This window comes from Nyctibius grandis, chromosome 32 (genome assembly GCF_013368605.1).
Source record: "Nyctibius grandis isolate bNycGra1 chromosome 32, bNycGra1.pri, whole genome shotgun sequence".
NCBI lineage: Eukaryota > Metazoa > Chordata > Aves > Nyctibiiformes > Nyctibiidae > Nyctibius > Nyctibius grandis.
Genome location: NC_090689.1, coordinates 4,630,065 through 4,641,390, shown reverse-complemented (window position 1 = coordinate 4,641,390; position 11,326 = coordinate 4,630,065). Strand labels below are relative to the sequence as shown.

The 11,326-nt window shown below is 62.9% G+C and overlaps 1 protein-coding gene across 2 annotated transcripts; it reads right to left on the bottom strand.

Annotated features, from left to right (window-relative positions):
• Positions 1 to 8,467, bottom strand: AMOTL2 (angiomotin like 2). Of its 2 annotated transcripts, none has more exons than XM_068421038.1 (10): positions 8,385 to 8,467; positions 7,134 to 7,953; positions 5,650 to 5,884; positions 5,008 to 5,152; positions 4,774 to 4,866; positions 3,294 to 3,589; positions 2,894 to 3,186; positions 2,171 to 2,382; positions 1,859 to 2,014; positions 1 to 1,337 (listed from the first exon to the last, which is right to left on the bottom strand). In XM_068421038.1, the coding sequence occupies exons 2-10, from the start codon at positions 7,856 to 7,858 to the stop codon at positions 1,279 to 1,281; spliced, it is 2,214 nt and encodes a 737-aa protein (XP_068277139.1). In that variant the 5' UTR covers positions 7,859 to 7,953; positions 8,385 to 8,467; the 3' UTR covers positions 1 to 1,278. The 2 variants fall into 2 exon arrangements, with proteins under 2 accessions (XP_068277139.1, XP_068277141.1); XM_068421040.1 differs by having other exon boundaries at positions 1,859 to 2,011.
• Between the last annotated feature and the right edge of the window lie 2,859 nt (positions 8,468 to 11,326).

The following is an 11,326-nucleotide window of genomic DNA, read 5'->3' as shown; positions in this document are numbered from 1 at the left end:
TGGGGGTCAATATTTGGGGTTTTTTTTATTAAAATATTGTTATACCAAGTGGAATGCTACAGCAATCTCGGTATAGGGCGGCGTAACGAAACAGCCAGGTTTACGTTTAAATACTTCAGATAACTTAAAACGCACAAACTCGTCATCTTTGGCAGGGAAAAACAAGTTCACAGCACGAAAAAAAAAATACTTAAAAAGAAATACCAATATTAATATAAAATATATTAAGTTGTGGGGGTTTTTTTTTTTTTCCTCTTTCATAATTTTTTTTGTTTGTTTGTGTTCCACTTTGTAAACAATGCACGAGAACCGAACGCATTTTTTACGTGTCTGGGAGAGAAAAAAATAAGAAATGCAGTTGTCCAGCAAATGCACACGTTTGAAGAAGAAAGAAAGGAAAAAAAATATATATACATACACGAAGGGCCAGGATGGGAAGAGTCCAAGCTCTGAGGAGTGGCACGTCGGAGCTGGCTACAGGCAGAAGCCAGCTGCCGGTAGCTGGGAGATGTGGCCATGGGATGAAGCCACCTGGGATGAAGCCACCTGGGATGAAGCCTCCATCAGCCATCCTCGATTCACTCTGAGCGTTTCACCTCTGCTTTCAAGGGGATTTCTCCTCCACGTCTCACTCCCTCGATTATTATCTTCTCCTTTGCTTCACCGCCACCCCATCCCGAACCCTTCGCCCACCCTTGCTGAACACCCAGCGGCAGGATGCAGATGATGGATGCAGATGATGGAGGTTTGGGGCTCCCGGCGCTCAGCTTGGCCACATGGATCCAGGTGGTCGATGGGACCCACAGAGGATCCCTCTTGGCTCTGCCCTTGCGTGGGGACATTGGCTTGTAGGTACAGTTCAGGCAATTCCAGTCGGAGGCCAAGCGCTCGGGTGGATGCAGATGACCAAGACCCAGAGGTGGGATGGAGATGGAGCCAGGATGGGGATGGAGCCAAAGAGGGAGGGGATGGAAAGAAACCCCCCGCCCTGGGAAGGAGAAGAGGCTGAAACGATAAATAACGTTTGCTCCTGTTGTACAAAACCCGGGTGTATTTACAGAGGGGTCACAAGCTCCCGCTGCAGGGTCCCCGGGCTCCAGCGCGCCCCGCGCAGCTGGGGGCCCGTGCGGGTGCCGAGCAGGGACGTTGGCCCTCCCACACATGGTGCCACCCATTGAGACCAGCTCCAGACTTGGTCCTCCTTCCCACAGGCTCCTCTGTCCCAGGCAGGCGCAGGCAGGGAGGGCAGAGGGGCCGCTGGGCAGCCCCTGGGTGGCCTTAAATCAGGATCTCCACCATGTCGGACAGGTCCAGGGCTCTGGCAGCGGCCGAGCTCTCTGCAGAGAAAGAAGGTGAGAGCTGGAGGAGAGGTGAAGAGCATCGGCACAGCGCCCACCCCACCGAGGGGCCGGCAGCGAGCGTACCACTGGTCCAGCCTCCCCCCAAGGCGTTCGAGAAAAAAACCTCTGCACCTTCAAAATAAAAAAGCGAGGAGCGATTGCAGGAACTCAAACCCACTAGATTCAGCCGGGGCTTTTAAAATGCCTTAAAAATAATCGCCGATCCTTGTGCAAAGATCATCTCCTGGATGCCAAGCCCCTGTGTCGGAGCATCCCCGGCTCTCCCTTGTGCCAGAGCATCCCTGGCTCTCCCTTGTGCCGGAGCATCCCTGGCTCACCCCCATCCTGGAGCATCCCTGGCTCACCCCCATCGTGGAGCATCCCCGCCTCTCCCCCCCTCCCGGAGCATCCCTGGCTCTCCTGGAGCATCCCCAGCTCACCCCCATCCTGGAGCATCCCCGGATCACCCCCATCCCATACCATCCCCAGCTCTCCCCGTCCCATCCCGGAGGACTCACCCATTAAACCAGGCGGGCGGTCGGTGCCCTCGCCCTGGCCGCTGCTCTCGGCCGCCCCGTCCGTCTGCGTGCTGCCGTCCTTGCTGCCGTGCTTGGAGTGGGAGGGCAGGGGAAGGGCGGCGGGCACTGCTGCCCCTTCGCCGGTGGCTTTGCCTGCTGGAGGAGATGCCGTCAGGGATTGCCGGCTCCTCTGGCCAGTCCCTACAGCTCACCAGAGGAATTCCCCCCCTCCCCAAGCTCTCTGCTTCCAAATCCGCAGGAGAAATCACAGGCGCCGAGCAAAGGGGGGAGTGGGCGGGTGCCCCTACGTACCTGTGCCACCCCGGGAGCTGCCCTCGGCCAGACGGTCGCTCTGGCCAGCCCCCGGCCAGCTCGGGGCGGCGGAGGCAGCGAAGATGGAGGGCACAGATTTGGCTGGCCGTAGGGAGCCCTGGAGAGCTTTGCTGGGGTCCCTGCGCGAGCGCTGCTGCAGGACCTTGATGACAGCGTCCTTCTCCAGGATTTGGGCATGAAGGGCTTTTAACCTGGAGAGAAGAAGAGGCAGAAGATGGGAGAGGAGGACTGGAGGGTCTGACCTATGAGGAACGGCTGAGGGAGCTGGGGGTGTTTAGCCTGGAGAAGAGGAGGCTCAGAGGTGACCTTAGTGCAGTCTACAACTACCTGACGGGAGGTTGTAGCGCAGTGGGAGTCGGCCTCTTCTCCCGGGCAACTAGCGATAGGACAAGAGGACACAGCCTCAAGCTTGGCCAGGGGAGGTTCAGGTTGGACATTAGGAAGCATTTCTTCTCAGCAAGGGTCATTAGACATTGGAAGGGGCTGCCCAGGGAGGTGGTGGAGTCACCATCTCTGGCGGGGTTTAAGAAAAGACTGGACATGGCACTTAGTGCCATGATCTAGTTGACGTGGTGGTGTCAGGGCAACGGTTGGACTCGATGATCCCAGAGGGCTCTTCCAACCTCATTGATTCTGTGATTCTGTGATTTGGGCACTGCCCGGACGGACCATGACACAAGCTTGTCGGCAAGGTGGACCCACCTGTTCTCCATCTCCTGGTGCTTGTGGCTGGCCAGGAGAAGGTCCTCGTTGAAGCTGCTGTTGGGGGAGTGCCGCGGGGAATGGCTGATGAGGGTGGTGTCCCGTTGGGCGGCCGCGGTGGCCGCGGCGTCCATGGCGAACTGCCGCATGGTGCATTCCTCCAGGTACTTCTGCTCCCACTTGGTCATGTCAGCCTCCAGGGCCAGGATCTTCTCCTCCTTCTCCCTCAGCTGCTCCGAGAGCGTGTGGGCGCTCAGCTCCGGCGTCCCCCCGCCCGCGGCGCCCGCCTGCCTCTGCAGTGGCAAAAAAACAACCCCAAAAGAGGATGAGGATGTGCTGGAAGAATGCAGCACCCACCATGTCTCACCAGCACCCACCACCACGGCTCGCCAGCACCCACCTGCTGAGCCCGCAGCATCTTCAGCTCCTGCTCCAGCCGGGTGCGGAGCCGCAGCTCGAGCTGCTCCCGCTTCTCGCAGGCGGCCTGGAGCTGGCCCAGGGCTGCTTGCAGCCTCTCCACCTTCTCCACATAAGCTCGTTTCTTCCGCAGCTCGGCCTCTGCCTTGGCCGCCCGCGCCTGGGCGCTGCCCAGCGCCTGCTCCAGCAGCTCTGCCCGCCGCCGCTGGTCCTCGTTGGCGCTGCGCAGCAGGGACACCTCCCGCTCCAGTTTCTCCTTCTCTTGCTGGTGCTCGTAGCCTGCAAGAGAGTCCCCATGGCTCAACCAAGGAGGCTTCGCTGCCCTAAGGCTCGTCCATGAAGCCCCATGGGGGCTCTTTGCTCTCCAAAACCTGGCCGTGCCATCGCTCCCCCAGCACACGAGGGATATAGAATCACAGCCTGGTTTGGGTTGGAAGAGACCTTACAGACCATCTAGTTCCAACCCCCTGCCGTGGGCAGGGACACCTTCCACCAGCCCAGGTTGCTCCAAGCCCCATCCAACCTGGCCTTGAACACTGCCAGGGAGGGGGCAGCCACAGCTTCTCTGGGCAACCTGGGACAGGGTCTCACCACCCTCACAGCAAAGAATTTCTTCCTCAGATCTCATCTCAATCTCCCCTCGTTCAGTTTAAAACCGTTCCCCCTTGTCCTGTCACTCCATGCCCTTGTCAAAAGCCCCTCTCCAGCTTTCCTGTAGCCCCTTCAGGTACTGGAAGGTGCTAGAAGGTCTCCCCAGAGCCTTCTCTTCTCCAGGCTGAACAGCCCCAGCTCTCTCAGCCTGTCTCCATAGGAGCCAGGGGCACCCCAGCCACACGGGCAGATGGCCAAAAGCCTCCATTCGCCATGTTCCAGCCCAAATTTTGGCTCGTGGAGAGTAAAAGCCGCCCGGCGTGAATCCAGCCACCTTAGGGAAGGGGATGCGATTCCTCCCGTGTAACACCAACACAGCATCTCTCGGATTTAGGTATCTGCCCCCTCCCTGGCAGTGTTCAAGGCCAGGTTGGATGGGGCTTGGACCAACCTGGTCTGGTGGAAGGTGTCCCTGCCCGTGGCAGGGGGGTTGGAACTGGATGGTCTTTAAGGTCCCTTCCAACCCAAACCAGTCTCTGATTCTATATTTTCCCCCAAAAAAGGCCCCGGGCCTGCACAGCGCCAAGGCACGGGAGGGAGGAGGGCGCAGGGCCGGGCTGGCGCGGGGCGGGAGGGCGAGCTGGGTGCTGGAAGAGCCGGCGCGGCGGCAGGAATGCGGAGAATGCGGGTCACGCCGCCGGCCGGCCGGGATTAATGGCTCGAGTCCAGCACCAGAGCGGCTCCATCCTCCCCGGGAAGGGCCAGAGCTGCTGCCTGCCACCCGCCTCCTCCAGCCGAGACAGAGCACACCAACCCCGCCGCCCCGCTCATGGACGCTCCCCGGGTGAGGACGGGCATCCCTGGGGACTTACTCTGCGCCAGGAGCTTGGCCACGCTGCCCTGGTTGCTCTCCTGGCTCTCCTGGGTCTTGCTGGCCAGCTGCTTGTTCGCCGATTCCAACCGCTCTGATCCAAAGGCAATTAAACCCAATTAAAATTGAAAGGCAAGATTTTGGCCGGAGGAAGCAGGAGCAGCCTGGCTCCTTGTGGAAACACCCGCGGGGGAAAAGTCGGGGGATGGAGACGGGGACACGGCGGGTCCCTCACCTTTCAGGTCCCGGTTGAAGTCCTGGAGCCGCCTCATCTCACCATCTCTCTTGTTCCTCATGGCTTTCTCCAAGGCTTCCCGCTTGGAAGACGCCTTGACGAGGTTTTCGTAATCCTCCGAGATGCGCTGGATCTCGCTCTCCAGCTGGGGCGGAGGAAGGGACAGCGCCGGGGTTAGATATTCATGGAATGAGGAAAGCAGAAGGAGACGGTGGCCAAAGCTCACCCGGGTCGCTCAGCCCAAGCCGAGCTGCCAGAGCTCAGCGCACCCATGGGACACCCCCCCCCGGCCTGACCCCCACCGCACGTTTTGGGGCCAAAATCGAATTTTTTCTGCTTTTTTTTCCTGCAGAAGAGTCCCTCCGCAGGTTTTGGCTCCGGCGGCGGGGAACAGCCGCCCCTTGTCTGCGGCCGCACAAAGGGCTTTCTGTGGCGGCTGGGGACGGGGGGGACAGGCGGAGAGGGAGGGGGGCACCGGAGAATGGGCTCCTTCTCCCCCAGCCTCGCCGAAACGCAGCTGCTCGGAGGGTAACAAGGGATTAAAACACTTTAGGGGTGAATTTTCACAGCAGCTGCTCGAGCGTCCCCCGGGGCGGGGGGACACGGAGCCCTGGGCGCGGGGGGCTGCGGGCTGGCGCTCACCTTCTGGATGCGGCTCGCCTTCTCGGCGCAGCTCTCCAGCTCCCGCCGCAGCTTCTCGCTCTCCCGCTGCAGCCTTTCGTTCTCCCGTAGGACGGCGTCCACCCGGGCCAGGCGGCCACCGGCCGAGCCCGCCTGGGCACCCACCAGTGCCTCCACGCCGGCGGGACCCAGCGTGCCCGGGCACAGGTTGTTTGGTGGTGGCAGGAAAGCGGCGGGGACGTGGGTGGGCAGCACCCTGCGTGTGGAGGGAGGAGAGGGATGCTCGAGGGGCTCGGCAGGGCGGGAGAGCCGACGGCATCGCTGGCATCCCACCGACCATCCCAAAATCATGGGGGTGTGGGTGCCTTTGGGTGGCCCCAAAGGAGGAGGGAGGCTCTGGAGAGCACCTATCCTGCTTCTCAGAAGCGTTTGCTTTCTCAAAGGTGCTCGCCTTGAACGCGAGATAAACCCCGTCTCTCAGGGATGCCTTGAGCTGCCAACTCCAGGACCCAGCTGGCAGGGAAGGATGGGCTCCCAGCCCCCCGGGCCCACCATGGACAGACAACAGCTCGGCAAAGGATGCACCTCAGCTGCCCCTTTTCCTTGTGTCCCGGGCAAAGGGAGGGCTCCTGGCACGGCTCCTGGCCACCAAACTATTCAGCCATCCTCGCCCTATCCAGAGGAGCAGGGCCAGCCCGGCTGCCCCGAGTTCCTCGACATCCCCTGGCCGCCTCGAATACCCCGAGTGGGGCGGCCGTGCCCGGCCTGGCCCCGCTCCACCTCGGGCCGCCCGCCAAGGCCCCGCATTCCTGCGGGATGATATAGGAGCGAGGAAGAACAAATACATCTTCCTCGCAGCTCCCCTTCCCCTCTTTGTTCCCTGGAAGGAGAAGGTTTTCCTGCCGGAGATGCTATCGCTCCCCGCCCGGGTAGGTCAGCGGGGCTGGGAGCAGCCTGTGTCCCCCCATCGAGCCTCCCATTCCCTCCTTCCTATCGTTTTCCATACTGGAAGAAGTTGCTTCCAAATGCCAGGCGATGCCTGGACCTTCTGGGCTGCCCAGACCTCTCTGGGGCCCTCTCAGAGACAACCCAGGGCTTTGCCGGAGGCGTCAACCACGGGCTGGGTTTCCACGGAGCGGGGAGCGCGTTTGCCTCCCACCCTAAACCCGTGCCTCTTCCACATTTAGCCGTTTCCTGAGCTGGTTCCAGCTCTTAAATTAACCCCAAATTCCTCCCAGCACACAGGGAGGGGGCAGAGGCAGCAGGATTTTTCATCACCAGTTGGAAAAATCCCCCGTGCTGGGGGAAACTGGGGAGAGGGGAGTACTTGAGGGGTCCCTGCAGACCCCCACAGGATCCGGCCCCAGGAGGATGAGCAGCTCAGCTAGGGCTGCCCCGGGCCCCCCCACCGCTCTCCACATCCCGCATCTCCCCAGCACCCATCCCAGCCGCTCCTGGGGCACCACGGCTGGGAGGTCCCCCAAAAGCAGGGCCCCGCAGGTTACCTGATTTCGGGATGCTGAAATCCTTCCCGGGAGCAGGGTCGGGGTTCAGCCAGGTAAGCGTCCTGGGAAGGGATGACGTAGGGATACTCCGGGGGGGGTCCCCGCAGCTCCGGCCCCTCGGGGTGCTGCCCACGCAGGGCAGCGAGCTGGTGGTGACGGGCGAGCTGGGGGTAGCTGTGGGAAGCGCTGATGGGGCTCTGCGCTTTGGCCCCGTTCCTCTCCAGCGACATCCGCATCAGGCGCTCGCTCAGCGACCGCACGTGGCCGTGCTTCAAGTCCTTCAGCCCCTCGTCGGGGCGTCGGGTGCTGCTCTCGGCTCCGCGCGGGCCGTTGTCACCCCGAACTCCCGAGCTGGCCCCGCCGCCCCGTTGCGAGGCGTAGTACTGGGAATGCGCCTTGGCCTCCTCGTAGGTCGGCAGCTCCTCGCCCTTGGGCTGGGGTTGGCAGAGCCGGTAGACGCTGTTCTCCATGTAGACGTGGTCGGAGTGATGCTCCTGGCCCTGGGGCTCCTGCCGCGTGGATTGCTGCACCATTTGGCTCTCCTCCGGGCTGAGGCTCTCCAGGGAGGAACGGGGGCTCCCGGCACCGCCACCGGCACCGCCGCCGCGCAGGGCCTGCTGCTGGATGGCCAACAGCGTGCGGTTCTCCGTGAGGTTCCCATAGCGCAGCTGCTCCTGGATCAGGCGGTGCAGGACCGTCCCGTTCGAGTCCTCTGCCATCCTCATCTCCGCTCGTGCCGGCGGTGAAGCCACGTTTCCACCCGACAAGGGCGTCCCCGGGGCGGGGGGGACTTTAGCAGCAACCGGCCGCGCTGAGGCACCTGCGCAGGGAAAAGAGGGGGTGGTTGGGGACGGGGACACAGCGCAGGCCCTGAGGGACAAGGGTTTGTTGGCCAGCAACCCCCTCGGCGCGCTGGCCGGGACGTGCCGGCCGGGCAGGAGCCCGTGGCGGCGGCAGCGGGGCCGTGGCCTCCGCGCTGAGCACTGGCACACTCATCGCTCCCGTGGCCGGGGCTGGCTCCGGTGCTGGATCCCCACGGAGCCGCCACCTCCCCCAGGGACCGGCGCTGCCCCGGGGACGGGTGACGAGGTGGCCCCGGGGGACCGGGCACGGAGCCACCGGGAGGCGCGCAGGCCCCCCCCCCCCGGCCCCCGGGCCGCGGGCGAGGCGGCCCCGCACGGAGCTCTCGGTGCCGGCGGGGTCCCGGGGGGGTCCAGGGGGGGGTGCGGGGTCCCGGGGGGCGGCACTTACCGGGGCATGGCGGAGCGGGGCGGCGGCGGCGGCGCTGTCCGGGAGCGCGGCGGAGGCTCTGGGCGTCCCGGCGGCAGCGGGGGCCGGGCCGGGCCCTGCTATGCCCGGAATGCGGGGGCCGGGCCCGCCCGCCCCGGCGGGGCCGCTGCCGGGAGGCGGGGACACGGGCGGGTAGACGGGCACGGGCGGGGACACGGGCACGCATGGGCACACATGGGCACACACAGACACGGGCACGGACACGGGCACCAACACGGACACTCACAGACACGGACATGGGCACGAACACACATGGACACACATGGACACGGACACGGGCACACACGGACACACATGGACGTGGACACACATGGGCACACACGGACACAGACATGGGCACGGGCACAGACATGGCCACACATAGACACGGACACTCACAGACACAGACATGGCCACGGGCAGACACGGACACACACAGACACACACGGGCACGGACACACATGGGCACACACGGACACACACGCACACGGACACACACGGGCACACACTGTCACAGACATGGACACGGACACGAGCATAGGTACAGACACACATGGATACGGGCACAGACATGGGCACGGACACAGACACGGACACGGACACAGACATGGACACACATGGGCACAAACACAGACATGGGCATGGGCATGGACACGAACATGGACACACACAGACACAGACATGGACGTGGACACAGGCGTGGGTACAGACACACATGGGCACAGGCATGGGCACGGACACACACGGACACGGGCACAGACACAGGCACAGACACAGACGTGAGCACGGGCTGGGACACTGACACACACGGACATGGGCACACATGGGGCTGGACCTGGACATGGACACACATGGGCACGGGCACAGACACGGGCATGGCCACGGGGGTGGTGGGGCAGCCGCAGCTGGCCTAGGCTGGCACCTTCACCCCTGGGGAGGGAGCGGGATGTGCGTCCCCGCTTCGCCCTCCTTCAAAATCCCCCCAAAACCCACCCAGGCCTTTCCCGGCGCCCCGACGGCGTCACCCCCGGCCCCACGAGCGTGCGGGGAGCGTGTGGGGATGCTCGGGGCGCTCGGCCAGCCAAGGGGCCGCACGTGTGAGCCACGGGGGTGCGAGGGGGCCCGGGGGACACATGCGGGGCCACGCTGAGGCCGGCGCAGCTGCCGGGGTGAGGGGGGCGGCGAGCTCTGCCCGCCAGCTGCCCGCCACCATAAATCCTCCTGTTTAATGGCCATTGTCTGCAGGACCAGCCCAGCCCCACAGAAACCTGCCGGCCCCATCTGCTCTGCCCTCGTGTCCCCCTCCGGCTGGGGGACATCGGCTCGCTGCGAGCGCCGCCGTCCCCGGTCCCTGCCAGCTCTTGCCTGCTGGGCGCTGGGCTCAGCACCTTTGGGTGCCTCTTTCCCAGCCTCAGTTTCCCCCTTGGGGCAAACGCTGTTTGCAGCATGGCCACGGGCCCACGACAAGACTTGGCCACCCTGGGGGACACGTGGGGATGGAGGGAGCCACCAGGGACCAAACTCCCCTTCCAAGAGCCCCAGCTCGTCTTTGGGGGGACACCAAGAGCCCCCAAGCCCAAAGCAGAGGAACACAAGCCCCATCTCACCCCTGAGCGCCCGGTGCGAGCCCAGAGCTGGGGCTGCCCTCGCCCCAGACAGCAGATGGTCAGAGGGGAGGCAGGTGCAGGGGAGGGGGGAATTGCTAATTAGCTACGGGACATTAAGCTCCCATTCTTGCGAGAGGGAATTCGGCATCTTCTGACCGCGGGAGGGAGGGAGGGAGGACTGGGGAGGGGGGACACGGTTGGCTCCAGCCTCGTCTCCTTGCTTTGCTGCTGCTGTGAAACCCACCCCATCCCACCCTGCTAATTTGGGCCCCCCCCAAGTGCCCCGAGAGCCACGGGATGCGATCGCAGGCAGGTGCAGCCCTCTCCTGCTGGATTTTCTTCCAGAAAATGGGGAGGAAAAAAAAAAAATCCCTGATGTGGAGCTGGTGACGACTCAAAGGCAGCAGAGCAGCAGCGGAGGGGCACGGGGAGGAGGAGTTGGTGCTTGGAGGAAGAGGATGAAGGATGCGGCTCTGGCGTGGCCAGTCTGGATTTGGGCTTCGCAAAACCTCACAGCATCCCCAGGCAGGTCCTGAGCCTGCATTCAGCGCCTGGGAGCTCGTCACACAGTGATGGGGCTCAGGACACAAAGTTTTCAGCCCAGTTTTACCAGTCTAATCCACCCAGCTGGAGTTTCAGAGGTGGGAATGGGCCCTGTGGGTGTAGGGGAGACCCTGAAACCCCAACAAGGGTTTACGCCTTCGTGGGGAGGAGAGGACGTGGCTCTCGTCCCTGTGTCCCCAAGCAGGTGCTGAGCCTGGAAACACCAGCCCAGGCCCAGCACCGGGTGGATGGATGGAAGGATGGAAGGATGGATGGATGGAAGGATGGATGGAAGGAAGTATGGATGGAAGGAAGGATGGATGGAAGGACGGATGGAAGGGCGGATGGATGGATGGATGGAAGGTTGGATGGATGGAAGGAAGGAAGGATGGATGATGGAAGGAAGGATGGAAGGAAGGACGGATGGAAGGATGGATGGAAGGACGGATGGATGGACGGGTGGATGGACGGGTGGATGGACGGGTGGATGGAAGGGTGGATGGATGGAAGGAAGGAAGGATGGATGATGGAAGGAAGGATGGAAGGAAGGATGGATGATGGAAGGAAGGATGGAAGGAAGGATGGAAGGAAGGACGGATGGAAGGATGGATGGAAAGATGGATAGATGGATGGAAGGAAGGATGGAAGGATGGATGGAAGGATGGAAGGGTAGATGGATGGAAGGGTGGATGGATGGAAGGATAGATGGATGGATGGAAGGATGGAAGGATGGATGGACGGACGGATGGACACACCGCTCTGAGATACCAAGCC